At 39.6% G+C, this 24,086-nt stretch overlaps 2 protein-coding genes and 1 long non-coding RNA gene across 12 annotated transcripts in view; 1 reads left to right on the top strand and 2 right to left on the bottom strand.

Moving 5' to 3' along the window:
- GKAP1 (G kinase anchoring protein 1) overlaps positions 1–3,166 on the bottom strand; it is a 79,576-nt gene extending 76,410 nt beyond the window's left edge. For all 3 annotated transcript variants that reach the window (XM_055272125.2, XM_055272126.2, XM_055272127.2), the window contains exons 1-2: positions 3,027–3,166; positions 2,486–2,617 (exon numbers count right to left, since the gene is read on the bottom strand). The gene's annotated coding sequence lies outside the window, so the exon portion shown is untranslated. The remainder of the gene's footprint in view (positions 1–2,485; positions 2,618–3,026) is intronic.
- A 370-nt stretch (positions 3,167–3,536) lies between these two features.
- On the top strand, positions 3,537–23,368 carry LOC129479275 (uncharacterized). Of its 2 annotated transcripts, XR_008656631.1 has the most exons (6): positions 3,537–3,576; positions 3,908–4,080; positions 5,826–5,954; positions 17,430–17,479; positions 22,893–23,006; positions 23,271–23,368. It is a non-coding gene; the product is annotated as an uncharacterized lncRNA (long non-coding RNA). The 2 variants fall into 2 exon arrangements; XR_008656632.2 differs by lacking the exons at positions 3,537–3,576; positions 3,908–4,080; positions 5,826–5,954 and adding an exon at positions 15,434–15,572.
- KIF27 (kinesin family member 27) overlaps positions 21,233–24,086 on the bottom strand; it is a 95,691-nt gene continuing 92,837 nt past the window's right edge. For 3 of the 7 annotated variants that reach the window (XM_055272119.2, XM_055272121.2, XM_063636937.1), the window contains one exon: positions 21,236–23,348. In XM_055272119.2, the coding sequence (XP_055128094.1) occupies positions 22,864–23,348 (485 nt within the window). In that variant the 3' untranslated portion in view covers positions 21,236–22,863. Of the gene's footprint in view, positions 23,349–24,086 lie in introns of all 7 variants that reach the window. The other 4 variants (XM_063636935.1, XM_055272118.2, XM_063636936.1 and 1 more) reach the window with 4 other exon arrangements.

The following is a 24,086-nucleotide window of genomic DNA, read 5'->3' as shown; positions in this document are numbered from 1 at the left end:
AAAATTATCTTTCTTGTTGTGTCCAGCCCCTATGATCCTGATTTCAAGATCCTGAAAGACAAGAGTTTCTATCCCTTACAAATACCACAGGACCTGGCACATAGAAGACACTTTTATTGAACTTAGGGTTTTCTTCATGTTTACGTTCTTCAAGTACACAGCTATCTATGCAGTGAAAGATGTGCTCTACAAGTAGAAAAAGAAAAATGTGAAGTGCACAATAGACAATCCTCAATTCCCATAATGCAGATGTGCATGAGCAATTATTAGCAGTTCAAAGTTGTTTCATTACGGTAAGTACCATTCTAACAAACTAATCGCCACAACCAATTTTGTCTAGGAAGCATATCTGGTTTTAAAGTGTTGATTTAAGCCAGCCGGGCATGGTGGCTCACGCCTGTAATCTCAGCACTTTGGGAAGCCAAGGCGGGCGGATCTCAAGGTCAAGAGATCGAGACCATCCTGGCCAACGTAGTGAAACCCCATCTCTACTAAAAATACAAAAACTAGCTGGGCGTGGTGGCGCACGCCTATAGTCCCAGCTACTTGGAAGGCTGAGGCAGGAGAATCGCTTGAACCAGGGAGGTAGAAGTTGCAGTGAGCCAAGATTGCGCCACCACATTCCAGCCTGGCAACAGAGTGAGACTGTCTCAAAAAACCAAAAAACAAAAGTGTTAATTTAAAAGAATTAGGATGCATTGGTTGCTTAAGTAAACTGCTTCTAAAAATGAATAGCCTAAGCTACAAGCAGCAGAATTTCTTTTTTTTTCTCTTTCTGTATACATGGGGTCTCACTACATTGCCCAGGCTGATCTCAAACTCCTGAGCTCAAGCAATCCTCCAGCCTCGGCCTCTCAAAGTGCTGGGATTACAGGCATGCACCACCAAGCCCGACCCAAGCAGAAGAATTCCTAAGTGGCTGGTAGTCTCGGCCTCTACCAAGGTTTGGAGGCACATTGCCATTATGACTTTATCCCTCCACGCTATGACCTCACTAGAATCAAGACAGACAGCAGCAGCCATATCTCAGTCCAGAAGACCACAATTAGGGAACTTCAAAACACACACACACACACCCACAATTATATATATAAAATCCTTAAATCAAGAACAACCAAATATATCACTTTTTATGAGATGAATGATAGCCATCTTCTATTAACACTATCAGTTAGCCTGACCAAAAAAAGACATTAATGTAGATGCCAATTAGTGTGGCCTCACTGAAATATAACTTAGATTGAAATTAACTGAGCGTAATATGAAATGGCACCAAGTATCACTGATTTAACACCTGGTGAAATAAAAAATTGTGTTATTTCATGTTCTGTTCTTCAAATAACCAAACAGTATCTTTCACTTTGGCTTCTTAAAAATTAGGGTTCACAGGCCAGGTGTGGTGGCTCACACTTGTAATCCCAGCACTTTGGGAGGCAGAGGCGGGCAGATCACGAGGTCAGGAGTTCCAGACCAGCCTGGCCAACAAGGTGAAACACCGTCTGTACTAAAAATACAAAAAAAAAAAAAAAAAATTAGCCAGGCGCCTGTAATCCAAGCTACTCAGGAGGCTGAGGCAGGAGAGTTGCTTGAACCTGGAAGGCAGAAGGTGCTGTGAGCCGAGATGGCGCCATTACACTCCAGCCTGGGCAACAAGAGCAAAACTCCGCCTCAGGAAAAAGAAAAAAAATAGGGTTCACAATCAGCAAATGTGAAGTGCATACTAAAACTCTGCTCCAAACACACTTACTGTAAGTGATGTAAACCCAATGGGTATGCCCCAAACTCCATTTTTTCCTCATAGTTAAGTACTGAGACCCCTCTCCAATCTGCAGCTCCCACTTTCTGTAGGCCAAGAAAGTTAATCAAAAAATACAAGCAGGTACTGAGTGAGGACCTGAGGGATTCTCCCACGAGTAAAATACATGTATTTTCATTTGCCCACAATGTTCTTTTGGTCAACTTCTGGGTTTTGCTCTTACTCCAGAACTGAAGCTACTATAGTGTTATAAATCTGTTGAGAAAAGAAATCTAGATTTCTATTAAGATTTTTAATATTTTAATTTGCCAAAAAGCTTCTCAAATATTTTTATAGCTACAAGTCACATTTATTAAATGATTCCAGTTACAATCCCAAGCACATTTACTACACAACAGACAATGCTAAGTGGTGAAGAAAAGTGTCTCCGGCTTTTTAGTATAAGACAGACGATCTTTCATTAGTCCTTCTAATGAAAGCATTAGCATCTACTCTGAAAAATCTGGCGAAGGTAAAGAGTGAAAAAGAAGAGTAACAGAAAAGCCAATCAGACAATTTGATAAACTATTTTTGTCATTACTGTTCAATATTTATGAAGCACCTTAATGCTCGAGATCTGACAAAAATTCGGAAAGGCTGTTCCAAACAATAACAGAAAAAAAAAATCACTTTTCAATAGCTGGCGGTGGAGGAGGAGGAGCACTATATTCAAAAAGTAATTCACTATACCTCATTCATGAATGAAAGCCAAATTTCACGCATAGGCTGTTAACCGATGCTCCGAAACTTATTCGCAAAGTACACAGAGCAAGAAATTGCGCTGGGCGAAACCTAACTCGGGCAGAGAAGCGGCTTCAAAACCTGAAAGGGAGAAAACAACGAGTCAGGTCGTTGCTCCAGAAATTTCCGAGCGCCCGGCTCCCCGGGAGGGAGCGCGGGCGCTAGAGGCGGGGAGGGGACGGTGGCACCTGTCACTCGAGCGGCCCCCACGGGGTCTCGGGAGGCTCAGCGGCCGCCGGCCTGGGAGTCGGATGCGAGTCCCTCTCCGCCGCCCAGAGCCTTGCGCCGAGCGTCGGGCCGCGGCCCTTTCCGCGGAGCGGCCCTCCCGTGCCCTCTGCCCAGCGGCTCCGGCCAGTGGGGCCCGTCGCCTCAGGCCGAGTCCCCGCCACCCGAGGCCGGGGCGCCGAAGGGAGCGCTGTCGAGCCGCTGCCTACGCCTCCGGGGTGCTGGAGCGGATACCCGCGAGGCGGGCCCGCCTCCGCGTACTCACCGGGCCTCCCGGGCCGCCGGCTCGGCCCTCCTCTCCCTCCTCCCCCCGCCGCCGCCGCCTCTCCCGCGGCTCCCCGGGCGGCCGCACTGGGCGTTGGGACTGGTCTGGGTCAAGTGTCGGCAGAGCTGGGGGCAGGCTCGCGCCAGGCGGGGGTCGCGGTCGGCCCGCAGGCTGGGCACTAACGGGTCCCGGGGCGCCGGGGCGGACCGCGGCGGTGAGCGCGGCTGCAGGCTGCGGTGAGGGGCGGGGAGAGCGCGGCTGCGAGCAGGCGGGCGGGCTGAGGGTGGAGGGAAGCCCGGACGGAGGGGGCGGCGTGAGAGCCTCGGGGCGGGGGCGGGGGCGGGGCCTGGCGCGTCCGCCGAGCGTGGGGGTTTGTTTATTTTCGCGGTTGGTAGCGGCGCTGGCGCTGGTTAGAGGTTCGCCGGTGACGTGAGCGCCCGAGTTGGGGGAGAGGACCAGAACCACCTGCTGGAGAAGGGGAGCTACGGGGGCCGGGCAGGGTCCAAACGCCTCACGTAGGCGGCGGCGCCACGGTCTTCGGGGTCACAGGGTAGAGAAGGGCTCTCCTCAAGCGGGTGGAAGGAGGGAGGCCTCCCGAGGGAATGAGACTCCAGGCCACTCCCCCGCAGCAAGGCAGGATCACCTGCGTCGCGGAGAGCAGTGAGAGGGCCCTGGAGTGGAAAAGGGCAGTAGGACCTGGTAGCTCGGGTTCCCTGCAACTTGGAGTTCAACCTCCAGGCAATGAAGTAGGGAAGGTCCTGCAAGTCAAGATTCCAGTAGCAAGAGTGCATCCGATCTCTGTAAGGAAAATAACTAACATTGCTCAGTTCCCTGTAGAGTTGCAGGGCGCTTTAACGTTGTCTCCCTTGGTTCTCCATCAGGTAGTAGTGGACTAATTTTACAGGCGAAGTTAAGTGACTTACCCAAAACCTCACAGCTAATAAACGGCAGAGCTGGCACCCAGCTGTACTGGCTTCCAATTCTGTGAGCTTACCAGCGCATCACATTATCTCCATAAATTCCCCTGATTCAACTAATATTAGACGCCCCACAGGTAAGATGCTTCGGAGTTAGAGGGGAGTTGAAGATACCTTTGCCTTCAAAGAAGTAAGGAATAAAACAAAGATAAAACAGACAATAAAAGACAAACCATGATAGGTACCACGTGAAAAGTGGCAGAGTACTGCCGGGAATCAAAGAACCGTGTATATCTGTCTTGGGGATAAGGAAAGAAAGGCAGCATGAAGGAGTAGGCATTTGGGATTGACCTTGAAGGAGACAGGGAGAGTTTTACAGCAAGAAGGGATAGCATGAGAATATATATGAAGGTGAATCAGTGAAAGTTGTGTTGGGGAAAGACCAAAGACTCCAGGGTATGTTGAGAGGTAGAAAAGACAAAGGAGTATGGGGCCTAAGATACCAAATGGATGAATTTATATTTAATTCAGTATTTTGAGTTTTTATGTTTCAGAAGTTTGGGGGAAGAAAAGGAAGGCTTTTTTTTCTTTGTGCTACTGATTTATCTGTGAGGGGAAGCAGAAATTAGAGGTGGAAAAACTGACAGATCTACTGTAGGCCAGGTAAAAGGTAATGATGAGTCTGAACTAAAGGGACAGCCAGGGGAATTTAAAAGAGCATAGTTGAGAGATGATGTGCATGCAGAATCTATAGAATTTGGCAACTGATTGATTAATTGTGGGTAGGAAGAGAGAAATCAAAGAAAGTGGAGGTTTTGAGTTTGTAGATAATTGCAAGAGAGAAAAGAGACAATTACAAAGGAAAGGAGAAGGAGCCACTTCTTGAGAGAAGATCGGTTTAGATTTGGACATTTTAAGAATTCAAAGGGTTGTCAAGACAGCCAGAGAGACATGGACACTAATAAGTTAGAAATAAAGGTTTTCTAATATGGGAAAGAGGACTGAACTAGAAAATAGACTCATAAATAATCAGCCTAGGAGTGATACTGCTGTGAGATAAAATAAGAAAACAAAGGTCAGAATCTTGGAAAACACCCTCTTTAGAGTCTCGCTACTCAAAACGTGGTCAGTGGCCCAGCAGCACTGACATGAGGATGTTAGTTAGAAACTCAGAATCTCAGGCTCCACCCCAGACCTGCTGAACCAGCGTCTTCAACTTAACAAGAACCCGAAGAGATTTGTGCCACATCAAAAAGTTTGAGAAGCTCTGATCTAGGTGAGCCAAGCCAGCAAAGAAAGGGGGTGGAGCAGAAAATAGGAGGAGAATAGGGTAATGCAGAATCATCAAGACAAGGTAAATTGGGGTTTCACAAAAACAGGGCTGGAAGGAGTGTTGATCAACAGTATCCAAAACCACAGAGGTTGAAAAGCACAAGGAAAGAAGGTATGTTTGCACTTTGTGATTAGGTAGTAGGGTCTTTAAGACCACATTGTTCTCACTGAAAGCCTGGAAAGAAAGATCCCCTTTCTGGTCAAGGTTAGTGTAGGGATCCATCCCATCTTCCCCAGTTGCCACGTATATGGGACATATCAAGATAAGTAGATAGATTTGACAGTGGGAGAAAGTAGTTCTCTTCCAGTTGCTTCTATTTTCTCAGCAAAGTGAGGAGCAAGATCATTTTGGCAGACTGCTAATTGTCCATCACAATTTAGTCTCCCCTTCTCCCTGAAAACAGACTGCTTTTCTCAGCTTCTCTTTCAGTTGCATATGGTCAAGTATTAAGTTATAGAACGTGAGCAGATGTTATGTCTGCCACTGTCAGGCCAAGGCGTTTACTTTGAGAGTACTTGTGCCTCTTTCATGCATTTTCCTTTCTGCCAGCTGGACCCTGGACACGGTGACTCTGATTCAATTATGCAGATGACCACAAGCCTCTGGGGTTGGCAGAGCCACAAGAAAGAAGGTACCTGGATGAAGGAGAGCTACCCACTGACCTTGATACCCAATTACGTGAGCAAGATATATTTCTATTTAGTTGGAGCCATAACATTTTGCAGTCTATTTGTTATAGCAGTTTAGCCTACTCTAGGTAATGTCGTCCTTAACGGAAAGTATTGAGAAAAGGAGAGAAGGGAGGTGAAATCAGAGTTTATGAGTGAGAGAGAGTGAAGTGACTAAAGAACATGGTAAAGTTTCCAGGCATTACTAACAGCCCCATTGAATAAGTGGTCATGAATTTATAGTGAGGCTAGCCACTTGGTTATGCAATTTTCTCTAGCCATATTCAGTTGCTCATGTGCAGGCACTGAGTGGGCATTTTTGGCAGTAACCAGGACTGAGATTTGACCAGGCAAGTATAAGGGGAAGATAAGGGCAGAGTTTGTGGTGGTAGAAGCAAAGGAGGCCTTATAATTTCAGAAGTGGTAAGAAGTAAAGTTATGAGAGGAATGAAGAACGGTGGAAAGATGGTAGAGTGACTGAACTGGTGTTTTTGATGAGGTTGAAGAATTGTTGAAGTTTAGTTACTATATGGAATGACCTTGGAACAATAAGAGATGGTTGGAGAGTGGAGGCTTGAATTAAATTAGAGGAGGAGCTGTAGTTATCGGTAATATTAGAGTGTAAGGAATGCATATGAGAATGGATAATTGAGGTACCAGAGGGTACGAGATCCTTTGAAAGGAGGTCAAGGAATTGAGACGCAGTAAGGGTTTTGAAATGAACATCCACATAGTTATATATATCTGTTATACATACATACATACATATATACATATACCCCTCACAAAGAATTACCGCAAGAGTGATTCCACAATAGTGTTGTAGTAGTGAGTAGTTTTGGAGAGAGTGATAGTAGCCCTAGTACTAAAATCTTTAATCTATGAGTGAGGGGTTGAATTCTTCAAATTAGGCTGCACAGGGACATCAGTGGTTTAATATGTTAAACTCTTGCAAATATCACATTTCATTAAACAGATGCTTTTACGTTTTATGTTGCTAAAGTGAGATTTCTAATTGCTTCTCTCTGACCTCTCAAATTACAATGGTAACTGACTTCTTTTACAGGAAATGCCCATCTGTCTGTATTATAAACCAGACACATGCCAGGTTTTCCAATTTAAGTGACGGTGCCTTAAAACTTGTTATAGACTACTCTGTCCTACCTCCAATGTGTATTTCTTTTTTTTTGAGACGGAGTCTCGCTCTGTCGCCCAGGCTGGAGTGCAGTGGCGCGATCTCGGCTCACTGCAAGCTCCGCCTTCCGGGTTCACGCCATTCTCCTGCCTCAGCCTCTCCGAGCAGCTGGGACTACAGGCGCCCGCCACCACGCCCAGCTAATTTTTTGTATTTTTAGTAGAGACGGGGTTTCACCGTGGTCTGGATCTCCTGACCTCTTGATCTGCCCGCCTTGGCCTCCCAAAGTGCTGGGATTACAAGCGTGAGCCACCGCGCCCGGCCTCCAATGTGTATTTCAAGTAGATACATCTACAGATGCTAGCTCTGCCACATCAAACAATGCACAGTGAATGTTCAAAATCTACATTAAAAACCTCGGTTATAAAGAGCTAGATACCCTGTTTTACATGATGTGATTATTACACATTGCATGCCTGTATCAGAACATCTCATATACCCCATAAATATATACATCTACTGTGTATGCACAAAAATTAAAAGTATTATTATTATTTTTGAGATGGAGTCTTGCTCGGTCAACCAGGCTGGAGTGCAGTGGTTCAGTCTCGGCTCACTGCAACTTCTGCCTCCCTGGTTCAAGCGATTCTCCTGCCTCAGCCTCCCGAGTAGCTGGGACTACAGGTGCATGCCACCACACCTGACTATTTTTTGTATTTTTAGTAGAGACGGGATTTCACCATGATGGCCAGGCTAGTTATGAACTCCTGACCTCAAGTCATCCACCCACCTCAGCCTCCCAAAGTGCTGGGATTACAGGCATGAGCCACAGTACCTGGGCCAAAAATTAAAATTAAAAATTAAAAAATTAAAACTTCAGTTATAGCTTAAGTTAACAGTAAGTAGGGATTGGCTAAAGACCTGATAAATTGGAAATAAGATTACCTGCAGCTTGGGAAATGATGTACCATGTTATATAAGATAGGGGCTTTGGGCTCAGACTGCTAGGGGTAGAATTATGAGGTTATTGTGAGGATAAGACACGTTATACACACACACACACACACACACACACACACACACACAACCATTCTAAAGACTGCAAGTACATATAAGCATTAAGTTAGGTATGGTTATTCTATTATCATACTTATTTCTAATTATTATGGAATTGCTTTAACTATACATGGACTTTTCCTACTTAGAAAATGTTCATTACATCTGTACATGTTAAGACCCAGTGGCAAGGGGACTTCTGGTTAAGCATAGTGCATTGAACACACATTTCTCTCCACTTACTCCAGAGACCTCATTAAAATGACAGTACAGGAATAAAAAAGATATAAATCTATAAAGACAAAGCAAACAGGGAAAGAGATCCCCACTGAATAAAATGCCAACAAAACTTAGAAACATGGAAAGCAGATGGATGAGTGATCACTGACTTACCAAAGCCGCCAAAGTGACTACTTCAGCTTTTGGGAGAAGGCAGAACCAGCCAGAAGTGAGCCTATCCATGTCACAGCACCCTGGGAAGGCTCTAAAACTAAAGCTGCCTTCTCTCCGAAAGCAGAAGGAGAACAAGGCTAAAAAGGAGAATTCACTGTGAATGTTTTCTAAAGAGAATGATCCTGCCTCCCCTATATTCCCTACTCCATTCCATGCTCCCAAATTCACCGAAAGATAGATGGTTTACTTTCTGGAGAGGTTGACTCAGAGCTCTCCTAGGCACCAGGCAGAGCTGAAGACAGGGATGACTCACTACATAGAAAAGCAGAATTAAGTGAAGTTGTGCATATTAAATTATAAGGCAGACCCCTTTCCCCCATCTTCATTCACAAATTCAGATCCTAGAATGCTGGGATCCTGTCAAGAGACTGGAAGCTTCCTCTTAGGGGAAAACCAGCTGCTCCAAGAGAAGAGGTCTCCAAATATTGAGGTTTGGGGATCCCATGGTGAAGAGTGTGGCTTGTTGACTGTCTTTTACAGTCAGCCCAATATTCAGCAATCCCTGATTGTACCTACGGAGGCTCTCATCAACATTTTATTGCCTCATTCTTTTATTTGAAAAATTTTGGCTGGGTGCACTGGCTAACATCTGTAATCCCAAAACTTTAGGAGGCTGAGGTGAGAGGATCACTTGAGCCCAGGAGTTCAAGACCAGCCTGGGCAACATAGTGAGATCCCATCTCTACAAAAAAGAATAAAAAATTAGCTGGGCCTGGTGGTACACACCTGTAGTCCTAGCTACTTGGGAGGCTGAGGCTGGAGGATAATTTGAGCCAGGAGTTTGAGGCTGCAGTGAACTGTGATTGCACCACTATCTGGTCTGGTTAACAGAGTGAGACCCTCTCTAAAAATAATAAAAATTTAACAAGTTTTTTAGAGATGGGGTATCTCTGTGTTGCACAGGCTGACCTCAAACTCCTGGCCTCAAATGATCCTCCTGCCTGTGTAAATTAGTTCAACCATTGTGGAGGACAATGTGGCGATTCCTTGAGGATCTAGAACTAGATATACCATTTGACCCAGCAATCCTATTATTGGGTATATACCCAAAGGATTATCAATCATGCTACTATAAAGACACACACACATGTATGTTTATTGCAGCACTATTCACAATAGCAAAGACTTAGAACCAACCCAAAAGTCTATCAGTGATAGACTGGATTAAGAAAATGTGGCACATATACACCATGGAATACTATGCAGCCATAAAAAGGATGAGTTCATGTCCTTTGTAGGGACATAATGAAGCTGGAAACCATCATTCTCAGCAAACTATCACAAGGACAGAAAACCAAACACCGCATGTTCTCACTCATAGATGGGAATTGAACAATGAGAACATTTGGTCACAGGGCAGGGAACATCACACACTGGGGCCTGTCGGGAGGGATAGCATTAGGAGGTATACCTAATGTAAATGACGAGTTGATGGATGCAGCAAACCAACATGGCACATGTATACCTATGTATCAAACCTGCACATTGTGTACATGTACCCTAAACTTAAAGTATAATAATAATAATAATAATAAAGATCCTCCTGCCTCAGCCTCCCAAGTAGCTGGGACTACAGGCATGAGCCACGATGCCCAGATATCACCTCATTCTTAAGTGTGGTGAACAGTTGATGATCTCCATTTATTTGAAGAAATCTCCTTACATGAAAGACAGAACCTACAATGAACAAACAAGAAAAGAAAAAAAAGAGCTTTAGAGGCCAGGTGTGGTGTAATCCCTGCACTTTGGGAGGCCAAGGTGGGTGGGTCACCAGAGGTCAGGAGTTCGAGACCAGCCTGGCCAACATGGTGAAACCCCATCTCTACTAAAAATACAAAAAAGTAGCTGCACATGGTGGCAGACACCTGTAATCCCAGCTACTTGGGAGGCTGAAGCCGGAGAATTGCTTGAACCCAGGAGGCAGAGGTTGCAGTGAGCTGAGGTCACGCCACTACACTCCAGCCTGGGAAACAAGAGCGAAACTCCGTCTCGAAAAAAAAAAAAAGAACTTGGAGGAAATAAAAGCAGTGCAAAAAGCCAGAAAACATGTCAAAATCAAGAAATTCTCAAAAATTTTAACTTCCATATACTCTTCTCACTCAAGAAACTGCTGGAAGGAGCACTCCATCCAAGTAAAGGTGTATATCAAGAAACACAAAAACATGTGGCTGGGCACAGTGGCTCACACCTGTAATCTCAGAACTTTGGGAGGCTGAGGCAGGTGGATCACTTTAGGCCAGAAGTTTGAGACCAGCCTGGCCAATATGGTGAAACCCCGTCTCTACCAAAAATACAAAAAAAAAAAAAAAAAATAGCTGATATGGTGGCACATGCCTGTAATCCCAACTACTTGAGAGGCGGAGGCAGGAGAATCACTTGAACCTGAGAGGCGGAGGCTGCAGTGAGCTGAGATTATGCCTCTGTACTCCAGCCTGGGTGACAGAGTGAGAGTCCGTCTCAAAAAAGAGAAAAAGAGAAACAGAAAAACATGGGATCTGGTAAACCAGAACTCCAACAAAGCAGAAAACAAAGAGAATTCTCTAGATCAAGCTTTTCCAACCCGTGGTGTGTGGCCCAGGATGACTTTGAATGTGGCCCAACACAAATCTGTAAACTTTCTTAAAACATACTTTTTTGTGATTTTTTTTTTAGCTCATCAGCTATTGTTAGTGTATTTTATGTGTGGCCCAAGACAATTCTTCTTCCAGTGTGGCCCAGGAAAGCCAAAAGATTGGACACCCCTGCCCTAGATGAAGGTGAAGGGAGGTTCCAGGAAGTCAGCTGTGTAGCAGGCCTGGAGAGCACACTAGAGGATGGAAGGCTCTAGAAGGGATGTCTCCATGAAAAGAAAATGGAAATGATGGATTACCTAATATGTCTGAACCTTTTGAACAAAATTCACAACTCTGGTGGAAAATACGGACATGTAATTGTGATAGATACAGAGAAAACTAAGCAACCACCAGGTGTGGTGGCTCACATCTGTAATCTCAACATTTTGGGAACTGAGGCAAGAGGATGGCTTGAGTTCAGGAGTTTTGAGACCAGGCCAGGCAGCATTGTGAGACTTTGTCTCTACCTTAAGAAAAAAAAATTAGCCAGGAGTACTGGTGCACATCTGTAGTCCCAGCTACTCAGGAGGCTGAAGTGGGAGCCTGGGAGATTGAGGCTACAGTGGGCTATCATCGCATCACTGCACTCCAGCCTTAGTGAAAGAATGAGATCCAGTCTCAGAAAAGAGAGAGAGAGAGATAAAACTAAGCAACTTAAGAAAGAAGGAAGAGCCGGGCGCAGTGGCTCATGCCTGTAATCCCAGCACTTTGGGAGGCCAAGGCGGGCGGATCACGAGGTCGGGAGATCGAGACCGTCCTGGCTAACACAGTGAAACCCTGTCTCTACTAAAAATACAAAAAATTAGCCAGGTGTGGTGGTGGACACCTGTAGTCCCAGCTACTCGGGAGGCTGAGGCAGGAGAATTGCTTGAACCAGGGAGGCAGAAGTTGCAGTGAGCCAAAATTGTGCCACTGCACTCCGGCCTGGTTGACAGAGCAAGACTCCATCTCAAAAATAATAATACTTTTAATTTTTGTGCATACACAGTAGATGTATATATTTATGGGGTATATGAGATGTTCTGATACAGGCATGCAATGTGTAATAATCACATTATGTAAAACAGAGTATCTAGCTCTTTATAACTGAGGTTTTTAATGTAGATTTTGAACATTCATTGTGCATTGTTTGATGTGGCAGAGCTAGCATCTGTAGATGTATCTACTTGAAATACACATTGGAGGTAGGACAGAGTAGTCTATGACAAGTTTTAAAGTACTATCATTTAAATTGGAAAACATGGCATGTGTCTGGTTTTTAATACAGACAGATGGGCATTTCCTGTAAAAGAAGGCAGTTACCATCGTAATTTGAGAGGTCAGAGAGAAGCAATTAGAAATCTCACTTTAGCAACATAAAACGTAAAAGCATCTGTTTAATGAAATGTGATATTTGCAAGAGTTTAACATATTAAACCACTGATGTCCCTGTGCAGCCTAATTTGAAGAATTCAACCCCTCACTCATAGATTAAAGATTTTAGTACTAGGGCTACTATCACTCTCTCCAAAACTACTCACTACTACAACACTATTGTGGAATCACTCTTGCAGTAATTCTTTGTGAGGGGTATATGTATATATGTATGTATGTATGTATAATAGACATATATATAACTATGTGGATGTTCACTTCAAAATGCTTACTGTGTCTCAATTCCTTGACCTCCCTTCAAAGAATCTCATACCCTCTGGTACCCCAATTATCCATTCTCATATGCATTCCTTACACTCTAATATTACCGATAACTACAGCTCCTCCTCTAATTTAAGCCTCCACTCTCCAACCATCTCTTATTGTTCCAAGGTCATTCCATATAGTAACTAAACTTCAACAATTCTTCAACCTGATCAAAAATACCAGACTCCGTCTCAAAACAAAACAAAACAAAACAAAACAAAACAAAACTAAGAAGAAGAAGAAAGGGAATAAAAACCTCCAGGAAAAATAGTCACAGCCATAAAAAACAACGAAATCATGTCCTTTGCAGCAACACGGATGCAGCTGGAGGCCAATTATCCTAAACGAATTAGTGCAGGAACCAGAATACCAAATACCATGTGTTCTCACTTACCTTACCCCTAAAAGTTAGATGCCCTTCCTCCATACTCCCACAGTACCATCTATATTTTTACCAGAGTCATGGTATTCCTCTTTACTTTGTGAGCCCCTTAAAAGCAGAGACCGGGTCTGTTTTACTCATTGGTATGTCACTACAGTGCCAGGCTCATCGTTTGCATTCAAATGGTTGTTGAATCAACAAACTCAAATGTAACTGCCTGTTTACTTGTCTGTCTTTCCTCAACAGGCTGTATGTTCCTTGGTGGATGGATCTGTGGTTTATTAAGCTTTGTTTCTTTTAGCTTTTAGCACTCAGCATGAAGACCTAGCACACAGAAGTTTATTGAATAAATTAAATTTGTCAGCATTATAATTAATCTTTAAAATACAGTATATAGCATTGAGGAATATATAGAAAGTATTCTCAAGATACAGAGAGACATGGGTTGCTCAGGATTATTCCTTTGTGTTTCACTTATAGGAAAGATCTCATACTATAGACTACAAATGCCAAATGACCTACTGTGCTCATACCACCCTTAACCTAGAAATAAAATAGAAACAATTCCTAAAGAAACAGTCTTAAAAATAACCAGCTAAAATTTTATCAACAACAACAAAAAAGTAGTTGGGGTTTCTGCTCATTAAATTAGTTTGTATGGGTAAGCAACACCTAAGTTTCTTGATTCATGGCATGTGTTCTTAAACCAATTTACTATCCACTAAAAATAAATAGTGATCAATATATAAAAAGCAGTTGTATTTCTTGACACTAGCAATGAACCATCTGAAAATGAAATTAAGAACACAATTCCACTTACAGTAGCATCAAAGAAGTGTAAGACATGTACACTGAAAACTAAAAAACATGGTTAAAAGAATGGAAAGACAGCCCATGTTCATGGATTGGAAGACTGAATATTGCTAAGATGGCAGTACTCCCCAAATTGATCTACAGATTCAATGCAATTCCTATCAAAATTCCATCTCCCTCTTTGTAGAAATGGACAACTGGTCCTAAAATTCATATGGAAACTTAAAGGACCCCAAATAATGAACAAATGTTGGAAAAGAAGAACAAAGTTTATGGATTCACACTTTGACTTCAAAATTTACTACATAATCAAGACAGTGTGGTACGGTCTGTCATAGGACAGACATATAGACCAATGGAATAAAATTGAGTCCAGAAATAAACCTGTGTGGTCAATTGGTTTTCAACAAATATATGAAGACAATTTAATAAGGAAAGAATAGTTTTTTTCAACAAATTGTATTGACACAACTGGATATCTGCATGCAAAATAATGAAGTTGGACCCTTAACTCATACCATGTACAAAAACTAATTCAAAATTGATCAAAGACCCAAATGTAAGACTTAAAACTATAAAGTGCTCTTCTCCTTCCATCAAAGCTGGTTGGATGTGATTTCCGTGTTCAGATACAATTTATGATACTTGCTTCTTTTGAGCATGCATACATTAGAGCATTTTTTGATCAGTATGTTTACATGTAGTTCTTACATCTTTATATATATGTGAGCTCAGAAACATATTTCCATCTGGAAAAGCACCCCTAATTTTCTATTTCCTTACCCTGCTTTACTCTCTCCATAAGTAATATCACTGGACTATAAGTTCCTTGAGGGATAGGGCTTTTAGTTGTCAACTGTATCAGCAAAAATATAAAGGTTGATAGAAAATATAAAGCAGGAAAATGCCTATAAATCAAAAGCCTGTAGAAATTTCCATCTTTACATTTTGGCATTTACATATAGATGCCATTTTTTTATATTTTCAGGAAATAAATAACTACCTACCAGCCCACCCTTTGGAAGAGGTACAGATTATTTCCCATACAAGAACTAAACCCCACGGTACTGGCCCATTTCTTGAAGGGTGAAGGGCCAACTAAACTCACATAATCAAATGCTTAAACCCAGCTTCCTTTCTCATGGGAGATACTGAATTTTGTAATAAACCTTACTAAGAATACCTCATATCACTTAAGGTAACTCAGGAAAAGTGTATGTTAGTATTCTTCTTTTCTGATTTATTTGTTCACAATCCACTAGAATACTTATGATTGTAGGTTAGTATTCTTCTTTTCTGATTTATTTGTTCACAATCCACTAGAATACTTATGATTGTAGGTTCCATTATCCTTAAAGTCTTGACCTTCTCTTTCCTTGGCTGCTCAGGTCATAGGTGCTGTGATCTAGAGACAAAATATTCCTTACACTGGCAGATACTTGCAAACCAAGGGGAACGAGCTTCCCTCTGAATGTTTATGAAGGAGAGGCCACTGTGGTAATGTTAAATTTAATACACTTGTTGTATTTAGGAGCTAAAAGTCTCAGATGCTAAATGAGGACTGATTTGCTTTTTATTTGATCATATACCTATACATGTGCAAAAAAATTAACTTCTTGTTTTATAGTTTCTTTGGGGAAAAATAGTTTAAAATTCTTATCAGTTTTAAGAAGTTATTTTCCAGCCATAGTTCAATAGCTCACAAATGTAACTGTTACTAAAAAAATAAGTAATAAATAGCCAAAAACTGGTGGCCAAAGATCCAGTAAGAAACATCCTCTTTCACTCATAAAGAAATAGTCATGAAGCACTTCTATGCCTATAAAAATAGATTCAGCAAGTCTTTAAAATATTTTTGCTAGAATTCACATTAATCTTCCCAGAGAATACTGTTATTTATACTGTTGAAACATACATAACTAAAATTGGGAATTTGTTTAGAAGATATGTATAACTAAAACCGAGAATTTGTTTAGAAGATGTCTTATGATTTGCATATATATAAAATAAACAACCATGTGTGCCAGTTATCCCATTTTGACATCCAACTGTATGGAAAACCTACTTATAATTGAATCTTAAACATATATGATGCTTCAATTTTCAAAGTGCTTTCATTTGATAAAGCATTTATTTGATAAAGCATTTGATAAAGCAAGACTATGTAACAAAAATATTTACTATGTAACAAAAATAGTAATTTCCCTCCTAATTACTTTGTGTTTCATTTGAAAAATATGATTTTGATATTAAATGCAGGGTAGTGATTCATAGTTTTTTAAAGGCTGTTTGGTTTAGAAAATATCATTTAACGTACTCTATTAATAAAATTACAGCCTGTGTCATTCCAGTCATGTCTAACAGCTGGTGACACCTGGAGCTAGCTAGGAAAATGTCTAGTGAAACAGATGGGCTTAGCTCCAGGCCTTGAATGGAACAATTCAGATGCTGTCCAACCCTCCCAGGTGATGGGAATTTCAAAAGGAGATTAACTCCTCAGTATTAAAATACCTTGCCCTGTTCCCATTATTCCCATCTAGAAAAAGCATGCTAGAAAGTAACAACAAAACTTTGACTTTAATAGTTATAAATTATGAAAATTATCAGTTAGTTGAACTCAGATAACTCCTCACTCCTTTTCATTCCTAGAGGATAGACAGTGAAGTGCAACTACAGCCTGCAAATGAAAATGAATAACATTAATCCAGCCCCTCAAGGCAGGCGAGTAGCTGCTGGTTTGTAATCTTGAATTAAAGTTTTTTTATACACAGGTTTTTCAGTAGACAAATTCAGGGACATTTTAGTGAGGGAAAAAAATAAGCAAAATAGTTGAGATATCATTGTTTTACAAAAATAAATCCCATTTTGCCTACAGCAATTTTTTTGTTTATTTTGGCATATCATTCATGGTTCTTCAAAGGTAAAATCACTTAAGTCCTAACTGCTTTCCTTCAGTGTATGTTGTTAGGCCATTGGAATTTACCACAAACTGCTATTTCTTGTAATTCTCTATTGAAAGGCTCCACAATTTCTATTCAAATTCGATGTAGGATGGCTTCTTTTCATAATATCCTGAGTGAATAGTAAACATAGGAAAAGGAACCAGTATAAAAATATGAAAAATAAAAACCAGTATAAAAAATAAAAACCAGTATAAAAAAGTTATTTTTTAATGGCAAAGTCAGTACTAACCAAGAGTATTCCTTAGTGTTTAGAGATAGCCAAAGGTTGAATTTAAGTTTCAGTCCTTATGCCAGAGAAATATATTCTCTCAAAATATTTTTTGAAAATCCTTTTCTTGTCTATGGAATGCTTTCAAATAAACCTCTTTCCCCCGTCTCCCTCCCACTCCAGTCATCTGTCTTAGAGCTATTGGAATCCTGGATCATTGTGGGAAATGAAAGGTAAGTAAGTACATGCCTATGATTTGTTGTTGGTAAGTGTGGTATGGGGTCCAAGGAATGGTTTGTTTCAAAATAAGACACTTCAGACCACATAACTTTTTTTTTTGTTTGAGACAGAGTCTCCCTCTGTTGCCCAGGCTGGAGTGCAATGGCACGATCTCGGCTCACTGCAACCTCTGCCTCACGAGTACAAGCAATTCTCCTGCCTCAGCCTCCCGAGTAGTTGGGACTATAGGTGTGTGCCACCACACTGGGTTAATTTTGTATTTTTAGTAGAGATGGGGTTTCATCATGGCCAGGCTGGTCTTGAACTCCTGACCTTGTGATCCACCTGCCTCAGCCTCCCAAAGTGCTGGGATTACAGGCATGAGCCACCATGCCTGGCTGATCACATAACTTCTAACAATATTTACCACATTGGGCTTGAAAAATTATACCTTGCTTTATATATGTACTGTAGTAAGCTTGAAAACACAATAATACAGTATACAAATAAGGTTTTAAAATAATTCCTTTTCTACTTTAGTTATATAATTATTAATAGTTTTAAATTTCCAAGAATCATTAAGTATACATTTTTAAAAAAATATTTAATTTTCTATTCTTTTCTGTTGTGAATGGTTTTGTTCCTTGGGCATATAGGGATCTTGCTCATTATAACAGACTATGAGATTGTTGTATTTTTCTCTTAAAGTACTGTAGATAACTCAATAGAGCTGTGTGTTATAATTAACCAGTAGAACATAATATCTAAGTCTAATTCAATATATTTGGGTTCAAGTTACACTGTTAGCATTTCAAATAGTGCCATTTCTGTTGACTCACTGCAGAAATTCCTAGAAGGAAATATAAAAACAGACAAATGAGAACTATGCAAAATATCAAAAGCCATCATTATAACATCAACTTTTTCTGGGATTTCTTTTCATAATTTCCTTTGTTCTAATTACCTCCATGTTGGAGTCATGTTGGGGTCAACATGAAAGCCATTATAAAAATGAAACACTATTCCAGTGTTTGATGCTTTCTCTTTGTATGCAGTACATTCCAAGGAATGGAAGGAATCGCAGCAGTCAACCTTGGTGTAGGCAATAAGGGGTGCATTGTTTACAGATAACTTAAAAACAACAAAACCTATGAAAAGTCGGCCGGGCGCGGTGGCTCACGCTTGTAATCCCAGCACTTTGGGAGGCCGAGGCGGGCGGATCACGAGGTCAGGAGATCGAGACCACGGTGAAACCCCGTCTCTACTAAAAAATACAAAAAATTAGCCGGGCGCGGTGGCGGGCGCCTGTAGTCCCAGCTACTCGGAGGCTGAGGCAGGAGAATGGCGTGAACCCGGGAGGCGGAGCTTGCAGTGAGCCGAGATTGCGCCACTGCACTCCAGCCTGGGAGACAGAGCGAGACTCTGTCTCAAAAAAAAAAAAAAAAAAAACCTATGAAAAGTCAGCCTGCTTTTATCAGCAGCAATGACAGTGATAAAATACTTCTCCTTATTGGGCAGAGGCTCCCCAGTACCCTACCCTTGGTGTACTTCTGCCAACATAAGCTCAAAACTACTACATGCCCAATGCTTTTGAGATGCTTATTGCAAATGGATCTCATTCTCGCCTTTATGTTCAATTTTTGAAAATATAAATGTAGAAGAATATATTATCAGTGTTAATCAAGGCAGCCTACAATCTGTTACAACTTTAAATGTTTAAAAGTTACATAATGAATTTTTTTAAAAAGTCCAATGAAGTTGAGAGAGGAATTGTGGACATAAGTAACTTTCTACCTGAACTTTCAAATACTGATACCCCACTGTTTTAAAGTCACAAGTAGGTGCCTAAGGAAATAAGTGAAAGATGAAAATATGTCATACATGCATTTAATGTATGGGAATTTGTTTTGACCACAGAACCGAACTCCCACTAAGGATTTCACTCCCTGATAGTCATTCCAAAACTTAGTATAAGACTTTTATTTTTTTCTGTATAAAGAATTTAGTCTCAAATAAGCATTCCTCACTTTACTGGCCTAGACTGAACAAGGCAATGGCTAGTGGAATCTAGTCCACAATTAATGAAGATCATATTTTTGCTGACTCCTTGGACCCTGAGTTCATGAAGATATGAAGAATTAAGGCAACAACAAAAAAATACATTAACAAGAAGAAAGCAAACATTAAAGCACAAAAGCACCTTCATCAATGTTCTCACCACCTGTGGTTCCCAACGTAAAGAATTTTCCATCTCTGTTAGCTATTAACACTCTAGAATTAGGAAAGTAACTAGTACTTTACAAATATTTTTCCTTTCAAATGCTTTATTACAGTTAGAGAAAAAAAGAACATAATGAACAAAAAAAAGAAAACCACAAACATTTTATATACATGCAAAAAGGCAATAAAGTGACAAAATGTTTAGAAAAAGCATGTGAAAAAGAGTAAAATCATTATTAGTATATGTAAAAAAAAAATTTTACTTACCTTGGGTAGGTGTCTCATTTTTTTCTTTCCTTTGTGAGAACACTGACTAAACTAGAATGACCAGAGGTTCATTTCCAGAATATATTATTCATGACGTTATTTATATGTGTGTTTGCATATGTGGCATGAAATCTATCATATATATAAAGGATATATGTTTAACCAAAAGGAAGAAAAACACCATACCTTTGTTATTTACAAATCAACTCACAATTGCATAATCAAACCTAATCGTTGTTTTGATATAAATTTTCTTGCTTTATTAGTGAGTTGGCTTTGTGGAAATGTGTATTTTCCACAGGTAAAACAAGTATGTGTTAATTTCTTGAGCAAGTAGGATTCCAGTATCAGAATATATTCTTAAATGAATTATTCCTAAATAACGCATAGCACATTACTTAATCTTATAAGGAACTTATTAGGATCTTCATTAATAAATATTTATTTATAAATATTGCTGTGCTTGTTAAGGGCACTGACCTTTGGCCATTATATATATCTATATCTATGTATATATACAAGTGTATCTATATATACATTATAGCTATATAATGATATATCATGATATAAAATATATGAAATAATATATTATAAAGTGAAATAATGTATAATGTATACCCTATATCTGTATCTATATACAAGTATATATATAATACTATCTATATACAAGTGTTTATATACAAGTGTATATATTATAATGGTAAAAGGTCAGTGCCTTCAACAAAGCACAGCAATATTTAAATAAATATGTATTTATTAACAAAGGTCCTAATTATAAGTTCCTTGTAAGATTATGTTATGCCTTAATTAGAAATAATTAATTTACACATACTTGTTTTACCTATGGAAATACAAACACATTTCCTTATATACTTGTATATGTACAAGTGTATATATATATATATATATGAAATATATATATGAAATATGTATATGTGAAATATATGTGAAATATATATATGTGAAATATATATATGAAATATATATGTGAAATATATATATGAAATATATATGTGAAATATATATGAAATATATATGTGAAATATATATGTGAAATATATATGTGAAATATATATATGTGAAATATATATATAATGGCAAAAGGTCAGTGCATTTATACATATTTATAATGTGTATGTTTTACCTTTGGTTTGTATGATTTATATTTATATATAAATATACATAAATTTATAAAAATGGAAGACTATCTGGAAACCAGAATCTGACTTCAAACAGTCCCTGGTAAAAATAAAATTTCCCAGTTAGTTTGTAAATTAGTTTTTTGAAATTTAGAAAATAGTATCTCATTGGACCAATATTTATAAATTGTTTCATTCCCAGGTAAGTCCACAGAAATCTATTTAATTTAAATAAATTTTAGTACCATGCTTAAGAGATAAACTATTTTCCTTTTTATAAGTTTGTTTTGTTTTGGTTTGTTTCCTAAAGGAACTGGTTTTTAGCAAGGAGACCAAGAAACTGTACTCCCTAGGGGCTAGCAATGAGAGAAAGGAAGCCTTAAGTCTTTGAGCACAGGGTGACAGTTTGGGTCCTATGTGAGATGATCAAATCCACAGAAACAGAGGAAAGGACAAAAGGATAAGGTCTGTAGCAGCACTACATCAGAAAAAATGGATTCAGCAAGGAAGTGGGTGACTCTGAGTAAGCATCCATGTCAGGATGGTTTTGCTATAGCCCCCAACCAAACATTAATTAGTTTAAGAAACTCAACTTCGGTTTACAAGTGTTTTGGAAAAGTAACAAAGAACAACATAAGTAACAAAATAATTCCTCAGATCATTACAATGGATGTTTCCTATAACTGAAAAAATATGGTTAAAAAGTACAAACTACATTTGGTGTGCAAACTGTTTAGTTCTTAATTCCAAACTAAATTGTACATTATATAATAAAATTTTCACCAGAAAAACTTGGAGATTTTAGTAAAGATTTCATTGACATATTTACAGCCCCAATGTAGTTTGGCTGGTGTGCAAAGCCTGACTAAGGAGGTAACAGAAAAAAATATCAGACTTAAGCCCATCAAATCATTAAAGATGCTTTAGCAAGACTTCAAGCTTTACAGACATACTCCATGTGACCAGAGATGTCATAACCAGTGTTCTTTCTCTTGAAATGTTAGAATGCTTTCATTTTATTCTATAATTTCTGTGTTCCATGGAACAGCATCCATTTCTCCCAATTTTAGTAACATAATGAGAGATACATTGAGTGTATAGCGCAGGAAAGACATGAAAACTTACACTGCATAATATTAGCAAACAAAAAAGATAGCATTATAAATTTTTAAAAATCCAAAAAAATTCCAGAAACAGAACAGTGAGCATATTTAAAAAGTCAAGACTGACCATTTGTGTGAGCTCTGAGGACTGTAAATGAGCCTCAATCCATAAAGCTGAGAGGTTGTCTTAGCCCACATATGCAGCAGGTGACTCCCTCTGACAAAAGCAAGATTTAGCTGGATCTTTTAAAAAATAACAATGTACTTGTATTTGAGAATAACAATAATATAGTTATACTGTAACATACTTTTATAATATAATGTACTTTATATTATATAATAATACATACTTGATAGATATTTTAGTCTATTACTCGTTTTATTCTTCAAATATGCCTGGCAAAACATTTAAGCGTATTTATAAATGTAAATATTTAAATGTTATCAAGTATTGGAAAACATGTTTGATTACTATGGGAATATAAACTAAAACTCCCCAAATATATATAGAAGATGTACACATCTATAGCATATAAAAGAATTAGGGATTTCTTCCTCCCCTTCTTCCTTTATTCTAAGGAAAGAGGTAGTGAACTTGAGCTTTAGTTTTTAACAGGTTAGAAAAAGGAATCTTTTTACATATCTACTAAAAGTTCTATTATTAAATGTCTAAGTTTTTAAGTCCCTTGGTTTCCTAGATACTTCGATGGAATCAGCAGCCATTGATCCAATGCCAACTCCAAGACTGGAACGTCGCAATGATAGTTCCAAGGTGGAAATCTGACGTAATTCTTTTCGACACAGTTTTACAGGTGTAACACCATGAAGTTGTCCCACATTTCCCACAACCTTAATTTGGGATGACAGTCGATTGTGAGATTTTGTAAACTGATTATCATCTATTTCTGTTTTATTCTCATTACCTAACATATGCCCACTGGGGGGTGCTAAAGAACTATGAATTGGAGGTAATTCTGGGATATCTTCCCAGAGCTTTTGAGGATTTGGCTGTGTTCTTAAGCTGCTTGCTGAACTGTCCATTTCTCTTTCTCTTCCACTTAATTTCATACTTTCAGGTCTGGATGCCCATTTTAATTCTGCTGAAAGCATGCCTCCTTCTTCTGGCTTCAGGACTCCATCTCCAGGCTCATGATCTAAAAATAATCCCCGAACCAAAAAATTAGATATTATTTCCTCAAAATTAGGTATTTTAAAACATCTTAACATAAATACATTATTATCACCCAATATGCATAATGTTTTTCAACTTTTTTGTTAAATGACTTATTTTAGATGAACAGATGTGTGAATATGAGTATTTGTATTTCACTTATAGGCATCTTGCATGTGAATAACTCAAAACTTTAATTCATGGAACAAATTGAGAAATAGTCTTTTGGGGGTTTGGTACTCCCTGGAAACATTAGAGTGCTTTGGGCACCTCTGGTGCCTTTCCATGCCTGCCTTCTCTGCTGGTCTTGCTACTAGTGAATTCTAAATCATGGCCAAGTGATGCCAGCACTGGATAATATTGGCTCTGCCCCATATCTCGAGGGAAAACTCGGGACTTGGCATTATATGTGTGGAAATCTGGCCTCGGTTGGCACTCCCAGCATGACAGCAGGGTTCTGCTGTCTGAATGTACACTGGGGTGCGTGCCACAATTTCTGTCATCAAAATGGAGATGAGAGAATACGCCCTCGGTGGGGACATCCCACTGGAATTAGAGTGAAGAGATCAAAGCTAGAGGTTCTTAAAGAATATCTAATAGCAAAGACAAAAACTTGCTTAAGGGAAATGCATACAGGTACTAGACCTAATATGAAAAATGCCAACTTCAACATATTGATGCATGCTTAGTATACTTTTAGTCCTGCAAAGACAAAGTTTTG

This window comes from Symphalangus syndactylus, chromosome 3 (genome assembly GCF_028878055.3).
Source record: "Symphalangus syndactylus isolate Jambi chromosome 3, NHGRI_mSymSyn1-v2.1_pri, whole genome shotgun sequence".
NCBI lineage: Eukaryota > Metazoa > Chordata > Mammalia > Primates > Hylobatidae > Symphalangus > Symphalangus syndactylus.
This window is presented reverse-complemented; position numbering and strand designations above follow the sequence as displayed.